At 40.9% G+C, this 25,887-nt stretch overlaps 2 protein-coding genes across 2 annotated transcripts; one reads left to right on the top strand and one right to left on the bottom strand.

Moving 5' to 3' along the window:
* Positions 1-94: 94 nt before the first annotated feature.
* Positions 95-16,951, bottom strand: ipo7 (importin 7). Its single transcript, XM_034576612.1, has 25 exons — positions 16,749-16,951; positions 13,028-13,109; positions 10,366-10,519; positions 10,095-10,253; positions 9,847-10,003; positions 9,485-9,574; positions 9,258-9,352; positions 9,086-9,170; positions 8,845-8,979; positions 8,468-8,567; positions 8,298-8,374; positions 8,094-8,210; positions 7,506-7,595; positions 7,208-7,373; positions 6,914-7,074; positions 5,792-5,920; positions 4,871-4,937; positions 4,600-4,725; positions 4,415-4,512; positions 4,221-4,316; positions 3,803-4,023; positions 3,406-3,614; positions 3,110-3,316; positions 2,900-3,016; positions 95-1,765 (listed from the first exon to the last, which is right to left on the bottom strand). The coding sequence occupies exons 1-25, from the start codon at positions 16,830-16,832 to the stop codon at positions 1,668-1,670; spliced, it is 3,120 nt and encodes a 1,039-aa protein (XP_034432503.1). The 5' UTR covers positions 16,833-16,951; the 3' UTR covers positions 95-1,667.
* Positions 16,952-19,951: 3,000 nt separating this feature from the next.
* tmem41b (transmembrane protein 41B) lies at positions 19,952-25,730 on the top strand. The gene is made up of 7 exons (XM_034574787.1): positions 19,952-20,211; positions 22,071-22,188; positions 23,233-23,361; positions 24,003-24,096; positions 24,351-24,455; positions 24,953-25,091; positions 25,176-25,730. The coding sequence occupies exons 1-7, from the start codon at positions 20,115-20,117 to the stop codon at positions 25,343-25,345; spliced, it is 852 nt and encodes a 283-aa protein (XP_034430678.1). The 5' UTR covers positions 19,952-20,114; the 3' UTR covers positions 25,346-25,730.
* Positions 25,731-25,887: the final 157 nt, after the last annotated feature.

Raw genomic sequence — 25,887 nt, 5'->3', positions numbered from 1 at the left:
ACACTGTCAGACTGGTTATGATGACAGTCGTTAAAGACACCTGAAAAATACTGAAAAATAAAGCTCAGATGGTGATTAACCATCAAGGGTTTGATTTTGTGAATATTTCACATTTCATCTAGGACAGTGAATTCTTTCCTATTGCAAAAGGTGCAGGGGGGGGAGATACACATTTATTAAACAAGTGTATTCCTTTGTGCGCACAGCCAGCAGTGTTTGATGGGCTCTAACTAAATAGTGTGCACACCCATACCTGTAAATACAATGGCCAAATACTTGAGGCACAACAGAAACATTTATTTGGCTGAAAAGGTCCTCAAGATTTAATATGCACATTACAAACCTTGCTCGTGTGTGCTAATCTGATTAAACACTTGAATTAAAGTATATTTTAGTATAAAAAGTAATAATGAATGAAGATACATTTTCAGTTAATCCTGGAGCCCCCCCTAGAGTCTAAATCCATAATTAAGACTGGATTACAAACTGCTTTATGCTGCAGCATCATTCATGTCTCACTTATTGGATTCCACAGGTTTCAGGCCAGTCTTAGTTACGGAGGCTCTGTAGGGGGCAGTGTTTCAAACCAGGCCTGTATGAACTGATGAGTACACATGTGGTGATTCTGTGATCACAGGAGAGCAGTGCCCTCTGGTGGACAGAAATGTGCATGTATAAGGAAACACACACGGTCATGAATTCCCTTAGCTTTTTTTAATATGTTGTTGTATATATAGATGGGTCATCCATACACCAACCAAAAGCTTGAGACCTTCACGATTAGTCCAATTGTACATGCTTCACATGATGTATCCAATTGTACTTTCAGTGCTCACAAACACATCCTGTAGCCATACCGAACACCAAGAGCATTCTCTTTTTTTTCCTTGAATCAATGTTTCCGAGTTGCCCACTGATCCACTCTGTAACCAGATGCGTGACAACCAGCCATTACAGAAGTCGCTTGCTGGGTAACAAAGTTACAGCTGTTTTCATTTTAAATAGTCTTCAATTAAAAAAATTTGCAGTCTGATACAGAAGGCTAGGAGACCTGAACAATATGAAAGTGCTAGTCATTAATTTACAGAGATCAGGCATCACATAGTGCTAAGAAGTATCCAATATGCTACATATGAATACAGCTGCTGACACCTTACAAATGCCTCTGGTTGTTTTTCAAGGCTACCTGAAAAATCAATAACCTTGGCTTGTATGTACATAAACATGAGTGTTTATGCAGAAAATAACGTAGATATCACCACTACCAGAGGTATAATCTTATCACGGCCGTATGGCCACAACAGTGATAATGAAATATTAAGTCCCATTATCAATTTCTAAACTGTTAATCCCCCAATTTTGTTTAAGTGGGAAAAAAAACAAAAAAAGAGTTGCCGTCGTGACATCCCTTCCACACTGGGCTCCAGAAGACAACGTTGTTCAGAGCTTCTTCTCTTGCATCGTGCTCAAGTTCTTGGTTTGTTTTCCCCAGCCATTGGTTGCATTTTGGTTGCTTTCCCACATCTTCTGGTGCTATTTCCCCATTTGACAGATTGAAGAATGACTGAGAAGAACCAGTTCTGGAACCACTACTTAAGGGAACAACACAAGCTTTTTTTCACTTCACTACAATCAGTCACAGAGTAATAAAAAGTAGAACGGATGACTCAATTCATTCCTGGAGCAGTGCCTCCAAAGTTGAATGTAGATGGCACCACTGGCGCCGTGAACTTGTACCCGCCGTGTTTCTCGATCATCTTGGATTCTGAAATTAGACGATAAGCAAAAGAACTTTTAACATCACAAACAGACAGTTATCTTTCTCACTGTTCATATACTACACAGCTTGTGCTTGAACACCTCCTAAACATATTTTTACATTTTCATTTTATCATTTTAACAGCCAGCTGGTTAAAGACTGATTTCATTAGCAAAGATTTGTTTTCCTCTTTTCATAATTGTCCAGTGGATACCACAGGAGATATGGTTTGTGAATGTTTTTATCCTGTTAAACTCCCTGAAGACAAGTCATTGAATATCTGTATAAAATAGCGAAGCCCTAAAATATAGTTCATGCTTTTCATTTCTTCACCCTTAGCTCAGGTGATGAAGGCTTTCTCTAACATTTTCAGGTCAAACAAGCAGAATGATCCAGTATATTGGCTTTTTTTATTGAATTATGATTACAATAAAATTCATAATAATGAATATAAAGTATTATGTTTAACAAACTTGATTCAGTAGAGACCATAGACTGAATATAAAGATGGACGACGCGTCTTCACTTCCTCCCACTATTCAGAAATGAAGCCAAAATATCCTGGATACGAACGCTGCCATCTTGCACATTTGGAGCCGGAGTCTACGCAGTAGTGACGGACGACGGAGCCACTGTAGCGAGGTTCCACCAACAAATGCGCTTGATCAATCATGACGTTTCACACTAACTTATTAAAACCAAAGTTACCAGAGACATGGACAGTGTAACATACATCAGTGTGATACGAACTACATACAATGACAGAAGCCATTTTTGAGAAAAATATGTGTATTTCGACTTTCGTTTGTTTCATCCATGTCACATTCGTGAAAACGGAGGCAGGGTTTAGATCAAACAGTGAAGCCAGCGATTTAGATGCTTTAACTACAAGTTTGTGAGCCATCGTGTCGTCTTTGTATCCAGTCTATGGTAGAGGCTATGAATATTGTAGTGCTGCGCTTATTCCAGGTCAGTATATGGATGAAAAGTCATTAAAGATTATTTTGTAAACGGAGAGTCCCTATCAATAACAAAAAACAAGAAATGGTAGCATGTAAAAAGTTGCTTTATTGTGTCAGACAGAAAAACCGCGTCAGGTTTTCATTGGTAATTTGAGGAAGCGTCTCAGCTGGTGCTCACCATGTGCTGCCCGTCTCTGATCTGCGAGTGTGCCAATGTCCTGAAGCTGTTTGCCCTGCTCCTCATCAAGGGCTTGTGTTAGTGCCTGGTACCACGCTGGGTCACGGCTCTGGATATCTGCATCACAAAAGGCAGATTAGTGATTGATGTACAACATGGACACAAACTGAGTCGCACAAGCTTTCAATAAACACGTCCTGGTTGCCTTACTCTGTAGTATGGCTTTGAAGATCTGATACTCGTCCACCAAGTTGTCTTCATCATCTACAGCTGTATTGTAGCCTTCAAGTGCCGTCTCCTCCGCATCATCCTCCTCCCAGTCTTCATCGTCTCCGTCCTCTCCCGCCTGCTTCGCCAGCATCTCCAGGTACTCCTGGCCCTCCTCGTCAATGTCGTCTTCGTCACTGCCCAGCTCAGCTGCAGTCATTCAGAGAGTCGTGTTAACACCTTCACTCACCTTGCAGATATGGGTGACGCAACACTGAATAAAAATATATGGGCCTTACCATTGTCGTCCTCTTCCTCCCCATTTTCATCATCATCGTCCTCGTCATTCTCATGCTCTGCTCGACAGGCATATGCCCTCTTGAGGCCACTGAACAGTAGGATGGCTGCTGGAAGAAGCTGACCCGCCACCTGGTTGATAGCCTGAGGTCTGTGGTCGAGGTCGATGAGGGCACAAAGTCCGAGAATGCACATCTTCCTGTCGTGGAGGCTGTGAGAGGAAAACGTGGAAGAGCAGGATTTAATAGGGCTTCCCAAAATACCAGCCGTTAAATTGCTGATGAGGATGACAATAGTTTTGTAAGCGAGATAATTTGTCTCCTATTGGAATGAGGCCTAAGACCTTTGTCCTGACACTAAGGAAGGTTAATATTTAACAGGTTAATACAGCTGTCTCACCCAAGGAAGCAGTCGACATCTTTGAGCCACTGGGTTATGAAGTGGTTAGTGATTGGCTCAGTGTTGTTGGGAAAGCGCAGGTTCTCCAGGGTGTTGAGGAGAAGAGGGGGGCTGTAGTAAAGTGCTGCGATGGCCACCTGCAGGCACATGGTCCTCAGCTCGCTGGTTTTCACCTCCCGCGTCAAACGCTCCAGTGAAGCAGCCACAAACAAGGGAACAACCTGCAACAACAAGTTATTCCTTTAAAAAAAAAAAAAACAACAAACTTATATTCAATTTACATACAAAAGACACTACTTTAAACTCGTAGCCAAATGGATGTTGTACATCCTGCAGACGCATGTTTAGAGCGTGTGTAATTATCTCACCAGTTCAGTACTCTGAGCTATAAATGGGATTATCTTCATTAGACACTGACCTGATCAATGCCACGACCTTTGCACTGCAGAATGATCACTTCCAACAGCTTTGCAGCATGGCACTCTGGATCCTCACCTGGGTCACCTGTCAGGACCTGTGTGAAGTGACATGCAAAGGTAAGCCTCACAAGAAATTATCTGACAGGCAGTGTTATATCTCTTACACTATGTGTTCACTACTGCTGCACTTTACCTTCTTGCACATGCTGTAGATGATCTCCAGGTATTTGGTGTCAGATAGGAGGGTGTCTGTGTCAACTGTGACATAGTTGTGAAGGAGTGGCATCATATCTAAAACAGAAACAGTAATTATTCCCTCACAGTAAAACATGGAGGTTGTGTGGCTGCCAAAAACAAAACAGTCTCCTGCGCCAGTACCTGTGAAGTAGTCAAATCCATCCTGCTGGAAGACTTCGTACACCAGTGGAAGGAGCTGCCACATCTGTGGCGACACCTGCTGGCAGGTCAGGCTGTGAGCCAAGGACAGGATCTCCTCATAAAACTCTGAGAAAAGAACAAACACAGAAGTGAGTCACTGGGTAAATATAGTTGGTTATTGATTGTCTCGTCTAATACAGGTAGACAGAGAGAGCTTTAGTGTCACATGCAGGTAGAATGTGGAAAAACCAGTGGAACCAGTCCTGCTTACCCAGTACATGTTGCTGCAGCACAGTGCCAATCACCTGCAGGCAGATGCCCTCTAGTTGCTGGGTGATCTGAAAGAACACAGGGATTAAAATGAAATGAGGATTTCAATCATTATTTGAGATAAAGTTGTACATAGTTTCATCTTTGAGCAACAGCATGTTGTGAATAATAATAATATGCATCTTCTAATACCAGGCACTTGATTGACACACATGTAGTAAATGAAACATTTGGGCACACATTGCTTAGATTGTGACAGTCTTGTGTTTGTGGAGCACTTATTAGAAATAAAGTACAAGAAAAATCTTAAATGTTTCAGAAAAAAAGCACATTTTATCCAAGCGTTAAAAGGATATTTCAACGGAATACTTAAAATATTCTAACTTTATATAACTAAATGATAAAAATTTGTCATTTCAGGATAGAATTTTTTTAATTCTGACTGATTCCATTCGTCATCCATCCTGGTTACTAAAATCAATGTTAATCAGTGTTAAGGTGTGGATCAGTCCTGTGGTTTCACCCGATAAAAACAGATTGGGAGTAATTCCAGTTCTTTGTAATAATGTGAGGAACAAAGATGGCTGAAACCTGTATTACAATGGAAAGTCATCAGTGCAAAGCAAATCGAATTCTTGGCTTCCAGTATCAGCAGTCCCATGTTTCAGCAGACATGGTGGCAGGGTGCTCCAGGACTATTTCTAGTGCCTGCTTCAGCATCATTGAGTCATTGGACATGGAGAGAACAGAGAGTGTTCCCGGCAGTTAGTGGGTGGCTCGAGTGTGTTGCAAGAACACTACAACAGACCAGAGCTGCTTCTGCAGAGGAAGTGGCACCGAGATGAGCTTTCAGCCAGAAGAGTGAGAGAGAGAGAGAGAGAGTGTGTGTGTGGGCAGCATGCTTAGCAACTGTGATGCTAACCTCTTTATGGTCTTCCACCACACTTAGCAATGTGTCAATGGTGTTGAGGATGCCCATAGCGGTCACTGCCTTGTCATCTCCTCCTTCCTCATCAGGCCCCGTCTGAATCACCTGGTTGAACGTCATTGCCTGTCGAAGAGTGAACAGAGAATATTACGATTGCGTCTCTGGATTGTATTAATATCACGATATTTTAACATTAACCCTAACCCTAACCATTTGTGTGATTGTTTGGATTAGTCATGGAGTGACTCATTTCTGCTGACTGTACTCAGTCTTGTAAGTAGGACAAAACATTCTCAAACTCAGACTTTTAGATATTTTATCCTAGGATTGCAGTTCTCGTTCAAAACAGCCATGTTTAATTGGCAACTCAGTATTGAGGCCTCCCTTTGTCAGCTGCACAAACATGCAGCCTATCTCTCGTTCTATCACGTTTCAGACAACTTCTGCTTAGTGACATGGTGCATTATTATGCTGTTAGTCTCCATTAGAAGATGGTAAATTGTGGCCATACATGGATACACCTGGTCAGAATCAATGCTCAGACTGTAGCATTCAAACCATGATTGTTTGGTACAACGCAGGTTGAGTGCATGGATTCATGCTGCAGAAATCCAGATATCAGTCCAGGTTACGTTTTCATGTCTTCAACTGTTCAGTGTTTGAGAGTCTGTGCCAACAGAAGGCTCAGATTTCTGTTCTTGGCTGAGAGGAGTGAAACCAGATCTCATCGTCTGCTGTCGTCATCCATCTCAAGGTTTAACATGTTCAGTCTGAGATGCGTTTCTGTTCATCCCAATTGTAAAGTGAGGTTACACAAGTTACCGTATCTTGTGTCAGCTCCAACAAGTCTGTCTTTTCTCCTCAGACCTCACTAATAAACAAGGTATTGCTGTCTGCAAAAATGCAACTCCTCACACGATTTTTTTTCTGAATAAAACCTTGAGACTCCAGTGTGTGAAAATCCAAGAAGATCCGTAGTTTCAGAAATAAATCAACCAGTCCATCTGGCACCAAGTGCCACAGTCAAAGTCACTGGCATCACATTTTTCCCCTGAAACAGAGTGTGTACGGTGTTCCTAATAAAGTGCTTGGCGAGTGTATAATGATTGTACTCACCAAGTGCTGTGTCATCTCTACTGCAATTGGAGTGACCTCCTCACTGTATTCACAGATCATCTTCTGTATGACATTGGTGAGATCATCGTTCTCCGTCTCCCTGACAATGTGCAGGAGTGCCTGCATCACTGGCCGGATGAAGGGGACGATGTATTCTTTGGCTGAAGAAAACAATCCATGGGTTTAGTCGGACATTTATTATCTAAACTTCTACTGGATTACACTCTATAAAAAAGGAAAATCGTTGTATGTAATGCAAGTAAAAAATGATGAGCTGTATGACTACTTTCTCACCTTTCTCCTGGTTGCTGATGAGGACCTGCAGCGCAATAGCCGCCTCCACCTTGACCGGCATCTCGTTGTCATTGATTAGACAGAGACGGGTCAACTCCAGAGCCGTCTGCAGGTTCTGGTCACTTTTGAACTTCACCTCACAGAAGTAATGGAGCACCCAGCAGGCCTGTGAAAACAGACGGGTTGAGAAAATGTGGCAGGACAAATTAAAGACCATAAACTAAAGATAAAAGCTAAGATTACAAGTTTGTGTTAATTTAAAGCCACTTTATTCTGCCTGTTGGGAAATTGTACTTACTCTGGCTCTCATGTAGCCCAGTTCATTGCGAAACAGGGGGAAGACATGATTCTGGAGCATGAACTCCATCTGGTCTTTATATATTTTTTTCTGTGTGAAAGAAATAAAACAGTCAAATTTCACAAGACAGTCAAACACACTCTACATCATTTACCCCATACATTTAGCATTTTCATCTTTTACAGAAAGTCCATCTATTGCATGTTTGATCGTTTCTAGAAAGATGCTGTTCAATTCAAATTTGGGCACATCAGCTTGACAACTTCACAGCATCAGCACTTGAATCTTTGGTTAATAGATATCAAATATTAAACCACCTGTCGAGCCACACCTAAGTAGGCAAACTCTTTTTCATCATCTCCAATAGCCCACAGCTCAATCGACTTCTGCACAATCATCTCTTTCGGCACTTTGACCATTATTTACAAATTAATGCTCACGAGGGTTGACACAATAAAAGGGCAGTGTGCGATGAAAGTCCTGTTTGCTGCAATACGTTACAAATGCTCAACATCTGCTTCGCTCAGCAAGAATGTGTAACATAGAGAAACTGGGAAAGTGTAAATGAGTCTTCTGAGGGCTGGTTACCTTCAGCAGGATTTCAGCCAAGGAGCCTATCATATGGAGGGCACCATCCTTTTTCCTGGGGTCAGAGGCGGGATCAGTGAGGATCTGGTAGCAGAAGCCCATAGTCTTTTGCAGCACCTAAACAGAGACAATCCAAAAATGTGATTAATCTTCAGCCTTCAATAGATTGAGGGAAATGTCTCCTACCAACTTATTTCAGCTCACCTCTTTCCTCTTGTTGCAGGCAGTGAACAGGAGCGTCTGGGCTGCTGTCGTTGGGGAGATGAAGTCCTCAAACACATCTAAAGGGGACAGCAGAGATTGAGAGTAATTGTTAGTTCTCACTGATGAACAGAATTCCTTTTGGTTTACAGGCACTGACTTTCTCTGCTTACCAAACTTCATGCGGATGTACTCGTATGGATCCTCCTGCCACAGTTCCTCATCACTATCTGTGTAACACATGAGTGGGAAAACCACATCCTGGATGATGCCCTGAAAAACAAAATTAAGAAGTCACAAACAGGAAGTGGTGCGGACAAAGTGGATGCCAGGCACCTCGCTTGAGACTATTTGTTTTTAATGTGTTCTTTCGTCCAACGTTCTTGAACTGATCAATTGTTGGTTGAACCTGTACAAACAGTCATTGCAGAAGAATTATGGTAAAGCACCACCAATCACTTGAACAAATTGTTTCTGCACAACTAACATGCTAGACTTTTCATTTGCAGAATTGTGAAACACTTCCTGGATATTGAACATGCTTTATTACCTGGATGTGTGGTTTGAGGTTTTTCCAGGTCAGAGCGTGTGCTATGCCCTGGTTGATATAGTTGAGTGTCTGTTGGAGTACTCTTGGAGCCACATATTGCTTTTCCTTATACTGGTATAAGACTTTCAGCAGCACCTAGTAGACAAATGCATAAAGAAATTCACTATGTGCATTCAACATACACAGTTCAGTCAGACTGTAGAGCAGGTGCAGCTGACATGACATCTTCTGAAGTCCTCACCTGTTGTGCAGGTACTGCATATTCCTTGAGGAAAAGTTCAGCAAACTCTGCGTACTCTTTGGTTGTGTTGCCTGGGCTTCCATACCTGAATGCAGGATTCAGTAAAGTTAATCTTATTGTTGAAACATTTGCAGGAATTATTTAAAAAAGCTAAGCATCGTTAGACGATTACCTCTCGAAAAGGCGAGCCAAGATGTGAAGGGCCCACTTCTTACACTTCCACCATGGCAGCTCAGGCCGCTCATCTTCATCTATCTGCATTGTTTCCTGTACAGACCAAGGACCACGTCAGCACAGTCAGCTTGCGGAAGAATTTAATGTGTGCATCTCAGAAACCGAACAATGTGTCAGGAGTGATGAATAATATTAGTGTGGAATGAATTCAAATTGTCTCCTTACCGGAGGAACGTCTCTATCAACTACTGTCTTCAGGATCTCCATCCATTCTGTCAGGTTTTGTCTGTTGATGAGTTCCAGGGGAAGATTGTACTGAGGAGACAAACCAGAAAGTCAGTGTTATATAGAATCCCAAATCATCCTGTAATTAGATTATGCCTACAGGTGGACATTATGACTAAAGAGAGATTTCAATGAACAAAGCAGGTTTATTTCAACTGTAGTTAGACTTTTTCAGCTGGGGCGGTGCTCAACTTTCTCGTAAGGTCATGGCAAGGTCTCGACCTTACTATGACCTTATGAAAACCTTAAGAGCAGTTTGTGGTCCCGAGCTGAGAAGAAGGTGTGCGGTGTTGTGACGTTACCTGGAAGAGGGCATAGAGGATCTTGAAGATCTGCTTCTGTATGAGGACAGAGTCACTGGAGTGGTCTGGGAGCAGCTGGATAAAACGTTCTTTCAGCATGGGCATGAAGATGTGCATGGCGGCTACGAGAGGCTGACGCTCCTCTGGTTTCTTATATCTGTTTCACATATTAGCCACAGGAGAACAACATTAACCAAATGTCATGTGCCAACGATGCAATGTGAAATTAAGAATGAGAAATGCCATACTCGTAGTTTTTGACAAGCTGGTAAAGGCAGAGCAAGATGCCCAGCCACCCTGCACTGTTGTCTGACTGCAGGTAGAAGCCGATCTTGTCCACGATGGCCGTCCACTTGCCGGGGTAGTCGTGCTTGATCATGTGGTGGATACATGTTGTCAACTGGACCCTGACAAGTTCAAAAGGGAAGGATGAAACAGGGGATCAGGAGGGAACATTGATGGACAATAAAATCTCCTGACCTCCTCTCGCTCTACTCAGTCTACAAGGTGAGCGTTTACCTGATGCGCTCTGGGGAGTGGATGATGGCCTCCACGATGCTGTCTCGAATGAACTGCCTGTCTTCGTCAGGGATGTTATTGACAGGTGGCTCTGTGGCTGAACCTTCTCCGTCACTCCAGTGCTGGGTTATCATGTTCTTAAGGTAAATCACACCTAGAGAGAAAGAAAAAAAAATAACCACAAGAGTCAGCCTTTTAATGGCACGTTCAGAGCACAAACCAAACTTGATGTGGTCAACTTTGGCAAAGCATTCTGTAAACCAGATATTTGAAACATTTGAAACTATTTAATTTATGTATTTATCATTAGTTTTAAGTGCGATAGATCAAAAATACTCCCTTCCCCCTGTACTTAGCTGCCCATTCAAAACATTGCTCTCCCCATTAAGCTCTCTAAACTCTGTTGGTGCACAACCAAATTTCTACCATCACATTGACGGCATTTACATCATTATGACTGCGTTACGACACAGTAGCGTGTGAATTCAGCCTAAACTGGAGGAACACATTTTTCCATCTGCAGTTCAGTAGATTTGAATGTGGCACCAGAGTGTCAACTGGGATCACATGCACAATGTGGGGCCCCACTCTGAGTTGTGTGGCTTCGCAGGGCGAGGCATCGGAGGGAGTGGAAGAGTGAGGGCTGGGAAGCAGACGTCAGACTGCTGACACAAATGTCCACACCGCTGGCGAGGCGATTTTAATCCAGCCTATCATTGCTGACAGAGCATTAAACCACCTCCCCTCCACCTAATACCACCAAACTACACTGACGTCCCAACAATGGAAATCCACTGAGAACCTGCCCTTTAAATTCATGGAAATTATTTGTTGAAAATCTATCTCACTAAATGAAATGACTGTAAACATAATATACATGACATAAAATTGGCATAAAGATGGTAAACTACATACTTTAGTGTCGGTATTAGAGGCTTTAATTGTTTTGTTTTTTATTAGCTGTTAACCAAAAGCCTCAAGATTTTAAGTTAACTGCGGCTCAAGTGCAGAAGCAGGAACAGATGTAAACTGTGCTCACTGATGAAGCCACAGATTAACCATTTTAAATTACCTCAATCTGTGTTTTAAAAATGACGTATTGTGGGTCAACAAAAACCTTTGAAATATCTACAGGGAGAAATTGAATCTTCAACAGATAAGATGGATAATTCCTAGATAAAGTCCCTGAAGGGAAATTGTTTATTAGCAATAATCACCAGGCTATACCTCCTCTGGATTGACAGAGTTGGACATTTGGTCCAGACCAGTGAGACGTCCTAATTTTGTGCAAAGCTGTGACAATATGAATTTTAAGATTTAAAGTCCACCTGGCAACACATTGGAACCTCAACTACGAGGTTTAATGACAAAAACATAAAATGAACAGTTCTGGTAGCACTGCTCTTTGCAGAATTCTTTGTGTTTTGTTTGCCGAGTTTAAGGTTACATTTATTATCTGCCATCACATGGACACACTTAGAGATAGAAGCTAAATGAGCCCAGCCTAAGAGATTGACTAATACAGTAAATGTAGACAATGTACATACTTCACTTGTGACCTTATTCTGACAGCTTCTGGGCCGTCCTCAGGAGCTGGTCCTCAATTCTACTCTGAACACCGTCAGACATTCTTCCTACAGCTGGAAAAGTATTTATTGCACTAAAGCACCCAGCTCTAGAACAGCTTCATTTACTCGTACAGTTATTAGTACTAGGGAGGTGGACGCAATGATTCAGATCCTCTCTGCACACATTTTTGGAACAACTTTGTTCAAGTTTGTAACTCAGACCATTAATTTTTTCCCCTTCTATCGACACAAATTCCACACAGAGAGGCATTTTTGTTTAAAGCAACACAGGCTATATTTAACCAACTTCATGTGTCCCCTGCACTTCGGCCTCACAAAAACAGAAGTGTGAATCATGTCATCATCACTAAATTATCTTTTCTGAAACCATTATATAAGTGACCTGTTTTGCTTGGGGTCATGGCAAATATCAAGTCCATTTCTCAACTAATGCAGTTTGACAAAATTGGAGTCAGATGCACAAAAAAGCAGCAAGTCACAGTAGATTCGGGGGGGGGGGGGGGGGGGGAGGAGAAGACTTGGACTGAATAACATGACCTATCAAGACACAAAACAGCAACACTGAGCATAGGAAATGAGAATTAGAATGTGATACTAGTACAAGTGTTGTTTTGCAGGTTTGAGAGGGTTGTATTAAAGAATTATAGTAAAATATTGCTCTGAGCAGACTAGGTAGAGAAAACAATAGATTTTTACTTTTATCCCAATGATAAATGTGTTAAATTTGTTATGCCATCCAGTGCTTTCGCCTTTTAGGTAGTTTGGGAGAATATTTCTACTTTCTGCCTTCTTGGTATAACCTGTATGTATTAGGGCACATCCCACACCTGTTGGCATCCTCCACCTCAGCTTTTAAATACCTCCTTCACCCAAATCTGATTAGACAAATCAGTTCATTGAGAAGACGTGCTGGTCCCATTCCAGCAGAAAGAAGGAACTGACTCTTTATGTCAAGTGTTTCTTATAAAAGAGAACCTGACATTAATACACGAATGTGTTTCATCTAGTTATATTTCATATCACCCTTTACAGAGGGTGAAAACTGTTTTTACATGACAGGAGTAGAGACTCACCTGCTTGCCTGACAGGCAAATCCAGCTGATCAGACATGGTGACCCGCAGCAGAGTGGACACAAAGTTCACCTGGGTGTGACCCTGTAAATCAGAATTAAAAAGAGCTTAATGTAATCCGGTTACAAACACTAATGAGAAATGTTGATACTAATATGCATGAAACATACTTCTAGTTGTTTTTGTTGCACTTAAATGTATGCAGCTTAGAACATTTATCTAAGGCATTATGGAAGGAAGTTGCATTTTGACAAACTAAGTACACAATGTCTGGTATTCAAACTGCTGCTAGGCATCTGACAAAAACAGACAACGCCTTTTTAACTTTTTAAAATTCAGAAATATTTTGGGAATTATTGACATTTTTACATCATGTTTACAAAAACCCCATGGACTATTATCCTTTAGTGGAATTTTTCATTACAACTCAAACTTTGAGTTATCAGAGAAAAACAACCACATTGAGAGTTGTTTAAAAAGGTCAAATATCATAAAAAAAACTCAATCAAATTACCCAGCTGTGATCCACAATAGTGCAAGTCATTTTGGCCAATACTGTGGCATGACATTCAATTTTCTGACCAAAATAAGATTAAGGGATGACAGATAAAAAACATTTTCTTTTCCTGAAAGAAAGCTGCATTTAGTTTTTGCCTTTGAAATTTTAAGGTGTAAAGTGACATGAGATCTACTGAGCAGTTTGTTTTGTAGGGATATCACCGTATGTCATTCGCTTGTGCCTTGTGCCAGGCTGCAGTGCCAATGAAGCACTTTTTTAGGTTCATATAATGATTTAAGCATTTTTGTTGAATCTTATTTACCATTTTTCACGTAACAGAGTCTGAGATATGACTAAACTGTATTTAAAACAATGCCGATTTACTTCATCCACCTCCAGAAAGTAAAATACAACTCCAGCCACCCGTGTGTGAACGCTCTCCCAGCCATTCAAGTGAGCCACCACTAACGATGCATTTGTTGGTGGCAATATGCTCAATTCCAACCCTATATTTTTATTCTGGGACTCTACTAGAGTAGCTTTGCATGATTCACAGTTCGAAAAAGGTTCTTATTTATCGCACACTTCCTGTGATGCAGTCCCTCGGTCAAGCCTCTTAACTGTAATGGTGAATATTAGCCCAGGCCTCCTGAAGCCTCCTTAAGGGCCCAATTTCTTCTGATTGGCTGAGCATCTGGAAGCTTGCTGAGGGGCAGGACACCCAGAGATCGTGAGCCCCACCTCATCCTCTGACCGATGTAGAGGTTCTGACGCAAACTGTGAAAGTAACTGACTAGTAACTAAAACCAAATAACAGAACATTACTGAGTGGAAATGGCAACTTCTCAAATTTCTTAGTGCACTTTGTAGCCTGAATCATATAAATTGTTTCTATATATATGCCCCGGTTAATCATTTTCTCTCTGGAAATTCTAAAGCTAACACTGCTAGTAAAATCTTATTTTGCGGTTGCCAAACCTGCACGATGTTACTATTCAAGTAGAAAGTCTTAGGAGAGCAAGATGTGATTGGAGATGATCCGATAAAGAAATTAGTGACCGTCACACAAAAGTAAAAAAAAAAATCATTGGGCCCTATCGCTCAGCAGTGTGATGCCTGAGCTTTTGCCTCACCAGGATTACCTAAACCAGAATGGTAGACATGACATGGAATCAAGCCAGACTTGAGTCATAATTCTGATGACTCGACTAAACAAAAATTCAAGAAAGATTGGTATCTCCACTTGGACATTACCATCAATTACTATTGACTTCACTTGGAAAATACTTGATAACCCACCACCAAACCCAAAGATTAAAAAGTATTTTATTGTGTGCCAAGAATAAATTCATTTCCTGAATCCAAAGTGGACACTTAATTCCCTGCAATCCTCAGACCCATGATAGCATCCAATGAAGTTGAAGCAGAGACATGTGAAGAACTGAATTTGTGCTACTCAGAGCAAACATTTACATGTATGAAGTTAAATAAGGAAAGTTCCCCAAAAAGAAATCAAAACACCTTAGACTGCCACAAACGATGGAGGAAGGGTTGTTTGGTTGGATCTGAACATGTGCCATGACTGACATATTATCAGTTGAATATAAAAAATAAGATACCTTGCTTTGTAAAAACTGTTGGGCATGGCATTGTGATTGGACTGTGCAACACTATGTGTCTTATGTAACACAAACTAGGCATTAAAACAAAACCATTCTCAGCCCTGGATGCACTTAAATCACCATAACCAAGACAGGTAGTCATGATTTACAAAGCTGAATGTTGTTATATGTTGAACACCGAACATACTAAGTGATGATGACCCTGTTGAGGAGAACGATGTGGCCCCCACAGATCTTCACATGATTGATTCCATCTTGGATTACGTGATAAGACAGAACAGCTTTGGCAAGTCAGGGCTGGTAATAACAAATGTTATATATATATATATATAGCTTATGCATGTGAAAGCACAGCAAGGATGTCTAACACATAACTGATCTACCTCAGAAGAAGATGCTTTGCTATTGATTAAGTGTTTGTCATTCTCTGCCCCATAAAGAAGAGATTAAAACCACTGAGAATCAGCCTTTAAACTGAGGACACATTTATTTTGATAATTATAGATATCGACTGATGTGAAAATGTTCATATTAATATAATTCTTGGCCTTATTGCCCAGTGACAAGTTGTGCAACACCCTTCCTGCCTTAGTACCAATAAAACGGAATGAGTGTGCTTTTAAAAAAAGGTAAAACATTAACACTAAATATTAATTTGATCTGCGACTCTACCCTCGCACGCAGTAAACAGGCAAATATAAACGACTTCCTTTAAAGTGATTTTTTTTTACAGTTTATTCTTTGTCATTTAAATTCTTTCTAAACCGTTTAGCTAATTGATTTGATTAATTTATATAAGTATAGCACAACTGACGGATGAGGAGAGACAACAACTTTGTAAGCACACAACATTGCTAACGTGCTCACATGGAGGTCGGCTAGCTTAAAACTCCATTTTGTGATGTTTTTCACGAAGTAACTTCCCTCACCAAACAGATATCAAGTGGGACCGAGGCAAAAAATAGATCTGAAAAGGTCGTTGGTGCTAATTTACTCAATGATATAAAATAAATTCATCACTTCGGGGCTTGTCACAGTGACACGTGAGCAGCAGCTATGTAGCAGCACATCCAACAAGTAGCTCCGTTAGCTGGTGTTAGCCACAGAGCTACACATCACTAACCTCCATTTGACACGCTAAATGCTACATGCCCCGCGGTCCCTCTGTTTAGTTTACCTCTCGGGACACCGGTCACATTATTACGGTGTCGTGTCAGCTCTTATATTAATCGTAACCCGGCCGAGGCTGCGTGTGACGAGCTAACAATTACCTCCTGAGCATGACAAGAAGGGTTAGCTTGTTTAGCATTAGCCACACAGCTGGCTCAGGCGAACACTGACGTCGGTTACTGGAATCGACGTAATTTCTTATCGCGGCTGGATTCGTGTTATCGTCCCCGCGGCGGTGTTGGGGGTGAGGCCGGGAGACACGGGGGTGTTATGTGGGTCGAGTGGCGGAATTCCGCTCCGGCTCGGTCACGGTAGCGGGCAGCGGAGCGCCGTCTGCGTGATCGCACCATCTTGATGTTGTGAACGGCCCAGGCCCGAGCCGAGACCGCGCCACAACTGCCTTCACCATTACAGGCTCGCCTCAACTTTTACCTCGTTCAGCTGCCTCTCCGCGGCCTCCCGCAGGTTGGGGTCCATCGTCCCCCGAAGGGCCTCGACCAAAGAGTCTGGATCCATGGCGAACGCTCTGTTTTACGGCTCGGATTTTAATATTTCAGAGGACTCTCAGTTCCCAGTCACTGCGCACATGGACGCACGGCTCTCCGGTTACCCGGCGCGAAAGGAAGCAGTGAATGAAGTACCCGGATAGATCAGCGCCAGATTTGTGCAACACGAACATCCGGCGGCGACTAGTGCATCATGGTAGTTGCAGTTTTTAGTTTTTGTTTGTTTGTTTTTTTTGCCAAGGCAATTTAAATGCAACACACACAAAGAGGTGTGACACTTGTTTAGCTAACCGTCAATGATTTGAATAGGGATAAGAGAATCCTTTCATAGTCCCACAATTACAATATTACAGCAGCAAGAGTCAAAAATAGGCATCAGTAAGCAATAATAAGTAACATGCAATACCTAAGTGCAAGGACAATAATACTTAAGTTTGAGGAAATATAGAAAAATATTAATGGAATAAAAACTAGAACATAGAGTGTAAAAACAAAAAAAATTGCACATGAACTCTTGTATTGCACAGACAGAAAGAAGTTGAGAGTTAAAGGTTCAGTGTGTAGAATCAAGTGGTGAAGTTGCATGTTGCAGCTGAATGACCCTCACCTCACCCTCCCCTTCCAAACATGAAAGAGAACCTGTGGTGGCCTTCAGGTGTCATAAAAACTCAAAAGGTTTTTAGATTGTCCAGTCTGGGCTACTGTAAAAAACATGGCACCCTCCGTGGAGAGGACCTGCTCCTGATGTAAATATTGTATATGTAGTATATTATATCAACGATCAAAAATCTTGTGTTTTGCTTATCATCCATAAAAGAATGACTATTTTGTTTCTCTTCTGTATGTACTTGAACGATCTAATGAGATGAGCTGTTTGAAGTTTGAAGTTTGTATGACTGTGCTAATAGGGATCCTAATAAAGAAATAAAGAAATAAAGAATACAGATACACAGTTTTAGCTTTTGAATAGAAGAAGTCCTAATACAACCTATGTAGTGCATTCATTCATACCCATATAAAATATGTCAAAATAAAGGTTTTGTTTTGGTAAATACGTCCATGGATGTAATATTTTGCAAGAGAACACTGTTGCGTACAAGCAGTCATTCAAGGCAAATATAAAGTCAGCATAGATCTATAGGATGAGATAAATTGTTCATATCAGACCAACATTTTTACATGTGGTTGCAGAAACATGTTAAGCTGAGGACTGTCTGTGCATCATCAGAGAAGGCACAGTATCTGTTAATGTTTTTTATTTTGTATTTCTTTCTTTAGCGTTTTGCTGGAGAATCTAATGCTTGTTATTTTTAAAGCTGTGATAAGAGAAATGACGATTCAGCAGTCAGATCTACAATAGCTAAGATAGATGTTGTTCAGTCCAGGCAAGGTTCAGGTTCTGTTTGGAAGGATGGAGTGTGAGGGACTGAATCATCAGTGGCAATAAGAGTGGGCTGCAAACAGTAGCGGGAGAAAGCTGCAGTGCATCCAAGCATCAGTTGAACCTAGAAGTAGAGTGGATATGCCTCAGAATGATGAGATCAAATGCACAACACTAGGTTGGGACAGATGGTTTGCTGTGGAGTCCTGGAGGACTCATGAGGAAGAGACTGGACCGACTTAGGAGGGCCAGCTTAGTCCTGGTATACCACCTTGACAAGGTGGAGGTAGAGAGGAGAATGATGACTATAAGCCGTCATTTGTGATGAAAAAACAGTCCCACCCCCAGCAGGATACTGTCATAGCACTGGGAAGCTCCTTCGGTGACAGACTGATTCACCCCAAGTGTCTGAGGGAGAGGTATCGCAGGTCATTCCTTCCTGCACCAAATTCTGGGACTACACTATAAACTCACTCAGGTGACTCATTTAACTTCGCAATGGTCATTTCATCTCTGCCTTTGTATTGTTTAATGTCTTATGTTATATATTCTGCTCACAGTGAATATATTCTGTTTACTTTTTTCCAAATTATTTGTATTTTACATTTCCCCTTGTTTATAGCAAACTGGGATGAAGCAGTGCAGATGCTCCTAAATTGAATGAGGTGCTTCACTGGATCTTCTGATGTTCTTAGTACATGTTTACTTATTTATTTATTTTACTGATGTCTCTATTTTGACTCTCCTCTTAGTTGCTGAAACATGGCACATTTCCCTGTTGTGGGGCTAATAAATGTTTATTTAATTTAATTTAATTGTATCTTATCTTATGCACAGGGTCACATTCTATGCAGGGGAAAAGAAGAGTATTTTTTAGTTTTTTTTTTACACAAGACAGCGTTTATTGATCCCATAAGAAGAATTGTCATGGTACACATGACCGGTGATAACAAAATAATTCAAATAAAAACCACAATAGCCGAATAACAGACGTTCACAGTCAGATATTAAATAAAACATTCACCATTTATACAACAAAAACAGCGTTATGCATAAAAAAGTCAGAAGAAACCAAGTGCAGGTAGAAAACTGTGATTTCTGGCTTTGCACATATGAGAAACAACAGAATACTGAAACTTTTAGTTTTAGTTTTTTAGTTTTTTACACTCTTCCTGGTATAACTAATGCAGTCTATATAATACAACAGATCTGCAATAAATCATCCTTCATGAAGCCTAACGTTCAGGTGCTGATGTAACATTTGATCATTTCAAAGGAATGGAATTTGTGTAACTTGTGTGACTACTGAACTGTATTTTATTTAAAGAGATGTACCTGCAGTTTGCCATATGCTCATTGATTTGTAGGCGACAAAATAATTGAAAAGAAGAGTTTCATTCATGGGATAAGGCAATCTAGGATGGTTTTCTTATACAAACTGCTGAGAGACTGGCTGATAAAAAAAAAAAAGCAGTGAGTCACGGAAGCAGCTCAAACTTCTTCAAACCCACAGATCTACTTCTGCTGCAGAAAGGTACAGTGGCCGAGAGAGCTCAACGCACTGCAAATTATGAAAAGACGTTTTCTTAATGTGCACGTGTTTTTTTTCTATTTGCATGTGATGACCCCTATCGGCCACGGTAGGAAGGCCTTTAGAGGCCATTAGTAGCAATGACTGTCCTACACCAGTGGGGGGGGGTCTGGCGTGTGAGGAAGAGGAGGACTGCAGGTGGCGCTGTGGTGGATGGTGCTGCTGGGTGTGAAGGTAAAAGGTCAGCCTGTGTAACGTGTCTGTCAGCGGGTTGTCACTGCACCGGTGTCGGTCACCAGTCTCTCCACCCGCCGGCTGCTGCTGCCGCTACACACTTGTTCACTGGTGCTTCAGCCGAACTCGACGTTAACTCTGAAAAAATGGCGAAAAAGCGAAGGGAGAGACGAGAGGCGGACGGGTCGTCCTCGTCCCAGGAGGAGGTGAAGCCCAACGACAGCGACTCCCAAGCGCTGAAAGGTGGGTTCACACTGCGGCGGCTAACCGCTGTTAGCTCCCTCTCGGTTCAAAGGGGAACACAGCGGAGGAAAGCGAAGCGAGCAGTTGGATTTCGAAACGCAGCCTTGCACCATGGCTTCATTTAGCTGAGTGTTTGTTGTGAAGCCGGAGCTAGCAGCGAGCTATAGAACCGTTAATGGCTGAGATGGTTAGCTTGTATCCGCAAAGCTAATAACACACACACACACGCTGTGGGTTTGATGAAGCAACTACAAAAATACACTTTAAACCGAGTTAGTGAGCTCTAGATGAGCTGTGGATAGGATTCAATTAGCCCGAGTCAGCCTTGATAACAAAATGTTAAATATTTGAATGTTTTTTGGAGCTGGATGTTTAACAAAGATCAGAGGGTTTCAGGCTTAATGATGAGATTATCTACTGAAAGAAGAGAAGAAGAAATTAAACTCTGCTAAAATACTCCATTACAGAACATCCGTCTATAACAGTATTCTACTACATTTAAAGTTTTATTTCATGGATATATTCAACTACCGACAAGTACCTCAAACGTGTTGTGACTACAGTACTGTTGTCGATGTACTTACTATCATGTCACTGTTGCTAATGACGTGCCTGCCGAAAGGGATAAAGGGTAAACAAGGGTGACATGGGATAATAAGATCCCTTTGTTCAACTACTTAAAGGTACAACAGTTAAACACACATCTAGATAAAACCACACAAAAGAACAACAACAATGTTATGAATGAGATTCGTGGGTAATTACATTAATTAATCTAAACCTCCATTCTTTCCCATTGTAAACCTTCAGGGGAATTCGTCCACAAAGTCCAAGATCTTCCTATCATATGAAACTGTGACTTCGATAGTAAAATATTTAGCTGCTAATATAAAACAGTTTTGTGTTAATAAAACAATTTTGGCCATATTACTGTCACCCTGTCAACCTGTATTTTCACCTGTAATAATTTACATCAGTTGTGACTGTTGTAGTACTGTTGTTTGTACTGTAAAGCCAAACAAAGTTGCCTCTACATGCATGACAGTTTGGTTTAGGTTGCAAATCCTTTTCTAAAGGGGCGACAGTACAATGAGCTGCTTGATCAACAAAACCCTGCAGCAATACCTGACATAACATATCCACGACCATGACAGGAAGAGCAGGAAAAACCCTCGGAGTTTAGTGACGATGCTTTGTGAAGCAAATCTTGTTGATTCTATCAAGGCTACAGGACCTATAAAGTGGTTTTGTGGGAGTTTTGTTGGTGTGAATTACATTCAAACATAATAATAGTCAATGAAAAAGTCAAACTGAGGTAAAGTATCACAGTTTTATAGTTTGTTTAATTTCATAGGTTGCTGGCCTGTTAATTCACTACTGAGAGTGCTTTCTGTAATAAAACAATTATTAATCTTAAATAAATTGAATACATTCTACACTAATAAGACACAGCATTTTCACAAACGTAATTCTGTTTGTTTTTTGTTTAAGTAAGTAGGTACATAGTAGGTAAGCTTACTGTTAATGTTATTTGGAATTAACCTCAGGTGTCTCTATTCATTTCTGTATCATTTCACTAGTGTGCTTAAGGTAACAACCAAAAAGTAAATTTTTACGTACAGTATAAAATAACATCTTTTACTGACTTCTTAAATTATTACAGATATTCCAGTTGTCCCTTTCCATAAATCATTACACAGCAGACTGCCTCAGCACCAGCAAGAGTCTGTCTCATGGGGGAGGCTCATTTCCTGTGGGGTTTAAACTAATGATGCAAACTTCATAAGAAAATTACACAAGGCCCTCGTGTAGCTAGTTAGTCTGATTCATGTATAAACTCTTTTTCTTCTTCCGCACAGAAGCTCAACATAGTGTGGGGGGCTCAACACGCATGTCTCTCCTCATTCTGGTCTCTATCTTCACCTGCGCTGCCTCAGTCATGTACCTGGTCTACAGGAACTTCCCAGAGCTTCAGGAGTAAGTTGCTTTTTTAATTATTCAACTTGTTTTTTATATGTGAGAGGTGATAATGTTGGTCTACAAAAATATGACAGATTTCTTGTATAAGGGGCTGTTTTAACGAGCACTGTTGGTGATGTTTATTATGGGTTAGCTTATGCTAAAACAATTACAAAGTGATTTACCACGTAAAAACTAGAATCAAATGATCCTGACTAAACCAGATGCACATAAATCACAGTAAATGAAATGATTATTTTAGGATAATATCAATGAAAATAAGTAATTTAAGATTCCGATGACCTCTAGTTTTGAGCCTTGAAGTTAGTTGAGTTCCCCCACTCTGAGTCACAAAACTCTTTTGTTGAGTAAAAGAAAATCATTGAGATAAATCTTAAAGTTAACAGGTCACCAAACACTGAGAGGCAGGTGCTGGTGCAGGGTTAAAGCGTGACAGACCTTTCTGCAAATCGTTAAACTTGGTCACTGAATTGCAGCCTCACTCTCTTTTTGTTGCCGTTTTGTCTTGTTTTTCTCTACAATGTCAGCTTCCAGTAGAAAAAGGAAACATGTGGCGGGGAAAACAGCTGAGAAATTACTTAACTGTGGCATTTTGAACAATCCATTTTTGTATAGCTAAATATTTATAATCAAATAAAAATTTTAAATGTCTTTTCTGGAATTTGACTGACAGGGAACATTTGAACCGTAATAGGACTAAATGAGACATATAGCAGTTTGACAAAATATGAATTATGTATTTATACAAAACAGAACAGGATAAGATCAAGTCTTAACCAACGGAGACGAAAAGGACTTTTAGAAACATGATCCTTGAAAGGGACACTGACTGTTTAGTTTGACTCATGAGGTCAGAACGAGATGTGCAGCTCAGCCTCTCAACGTTCCTTCTTTCTGAATTAGTCAAGCAGCAGGGACGAACACAGCTGCAAGCTATTTCCAAACTCTGCTCATTAGTGTTGTCAAAAATGTTTGTATTGTGATGAAAACAGAATATTTGTGTAAAATGTAAATGACTGACGATCATGTTGTTTCTTTCAGTGATGAAATGGAGAAAATCAAGATCCCTAAAGACATGGATGATGCCAAAGCTTTGGGAACCGTGTTGTCCAAATACAAGGACACCTACTACAGCCAAGTGTTGGTGGCCTACTTTGCAACATATATTTTGTATCCTTGAAGAAAATATATCCAACTCGGACTTGGAAAAATAAGTCCTTTTCAGAATGATTTTAGAGTGCACCAGGAAATGGGGTTGCAGTGATCATTTGTAGTAAGCGGTTCTCGGTCTTGGGATGTCACCATGACAAATACCAGTGTTTATTTCTGTCTGGAGTCTTCCACCAGGCATTCCTCAAAAGTATCACCATGTCTGGACTTACAAAACCGGTCCTGCCGCATCTGATTCATCTGAAACATCTCACTATCAGATGGAAAGGATCTGAGTCATTTCTCAGTGTCAGCAGTGTACTGTTCAAATCGAGCCAATGACACCGGCTCTAAATCATGTCTCATGTTGTGTAGTGGTATCTGTATGTGAGCATTGGCTGGGATGGGCAGATAGTCAATCATTAAGCTACTCAAATTATAGACAAAAGATCAGGTATCAGTGTAGTTGACCTTTGCATTAAGAAAAACAATAGAAACTAGAACTAACTGCTAAACATTTAGATAAAGATCAGCAGGCTAGAGTGCTTCGAGGAATATGCTCGATTTATTTATTATTGCCGTTGATTTATTTGTTAACACACTCCTCCGCTTGTGGTGACTGTATGTTTTTGTTTAGTCGTTTACCTTGACGCTTTTTTCAGCCTCCAGACATTTGCAATCCCTGGATCTATCTTCCTCAGCATCCTGTCTGGGTATCTTTACCCTTTCCCTTTGGCTCTTTTCTTAGTCTGCTTGGTGAGTAAGAACAGTATGAACTGTGTGATTGAAAACAATTGTTGCCTTGCATTATGAACAGTCGTGTGCTGAAATGTTTTCCTTGCAAAAGGGGATGTAAATACACACATTTCAAGTGTTAAGAAAGGCTTGGCTTCACTTCTCCCAAGGCTACATTAGCTTATGTACATGCACACACTTATAACTTGAGATTGTGGTCTTCTCTTCCTTATTGTGAGCTTCACTTAGTAATCATGTGTTTTATGTGTTTGCAGTGCTCTGGCCTCGGTGCTTCCTTCTGCTATATGCTGTCATATCTGGTGGGCAGACCCGTGGTCTATAAATATCTCACAGAGAGAGCACAGAAATGGTCCCAGCAGGTAAGAGCTGTAACACAAGATGTACGGTAAACTGAAGGAATCTTAGTAAAAGCAGTTTTCTCCTTGAGGTGTTAGATTTGATTGATTATTGTGTAATGTAATGTTTTATTCATGTAAAACACACCAGTTTTAGCTCATTTTCCAGTTTTTATTGACACTGTGTGAGTGACTTTCAAGGCTGAAGTTTTACCTAAAAGAGTTGCTGGTCTTGTAAAATGTCATATTACTGTTTCTATAATTACTACAAAGACAAAGGTTTGGCTTCAATTAATGATTATTGTCAATACCAGTTAATCTTATTATTTTCTTGATTAAGGAATTGTTTGGTTCATTAGAAAGTGAAGGAGCCAAGTGTCACATTTCTTGTTCAATTCAACCATCAAACCGAAATATCAAAAGTATTCAGCTTATGATCAAATATATCAAAAAACTATGATGTATTGTATTAGAATATTTTGAGCCTTAAAAAACCTTCTGCTCATGGTGTTTGCCCATAGGTCGACAAGCATCGAGATCATCTAATCAATTACATCATCTTCCTGAGGATAACACCCTTTCTTCCCAACTGGTTCATCAACATCACCTCACCTGTCATCAATGTGCCTTTGGGGGTTTTCTTCATCGGTACCTTTCTCGGTAAGACTCTCTCCCTTCTGTTGTTTTAATTTGGTGTCATGTGTTGCCAGTGACTCACCTGTGTTCCACCTGATTGATTCACAGGAGTGGCGCCGCCATCTTTTGTAGCGATCAACGCGGGTACAACGCTCTACAAACTGACCACCGCTGGCGAGGCCGTGTCCTGGAATTCTCTGGCCGTGCTCGGAGTCCTCGCCGTGCTCTCCATCTTGCCCGTCTGCTTCCAGAAGAAGCTGCAGCAGAAACTAGAGTAGATCACTGTAAACACCTCAGAACCTCATCTGCTGGCTGATCTCAACACCCCCTTCACTCAGCTCAGGAACATGCATCTCTCGCCCAAGTAGCTGCTGGGACTGGTGTGGTGCTAGTGGGAGAATCTCTGCCCGCTGGCACGAGCACTCATTGACTTCAGAATGCATGCAGTGGTGGGTCGTTCCTGATGTTGAGTAAAGTAAAAAAAAAAAACTGGCCGCTGCTTGCGCAAGTTTTTTTTTGTTGTTGTTTCTGTGAATTATTTTGTTGATTATGGCACATTGCATTTTTTTTTTTATATAATCACTGCTTATTATCATGATTCTTGCCAGACAATTAAAGGTGCTACTTGTAGTTTGTTGAAGTAAAACACATTATTCCGATTCTTACCAGTTGTTTCATAGGACCTTCTTTTCATAGGGAAACTGCTGAAAGCAACGTCATCATTACCTTGTTCAGGCTTTTGCAAACAGCTTCCGTCTGGCAGTAGCATATCGGTTACTTTGTCCTATTTGTAGCACCTTTGAAAGTCCACTTCCCTCTT

This window comes from Hippoglossus hippoglossus, chromosome 3 (genome assembly GCF_009819705.1).
Source record: "Hippoglossus hippoglossus isolate fHipHip1 chromosome 3, fHipHip1.pri, whole genome shotgun sequence".
In the NCBI taxonomy this organism is placed as follows: domain Eukaryota; kingdom Metazoa; phylum Chordata; class Actinopteri; order Pleuronectiformes; family Pleuronectidae; genus Hippoglossus; species Hippoglossus hippoglossus.
Note: the sequence above shows the minus strand (reverse complement) of the source record. Positions and strands in the feature narration are given on the sequence as shown.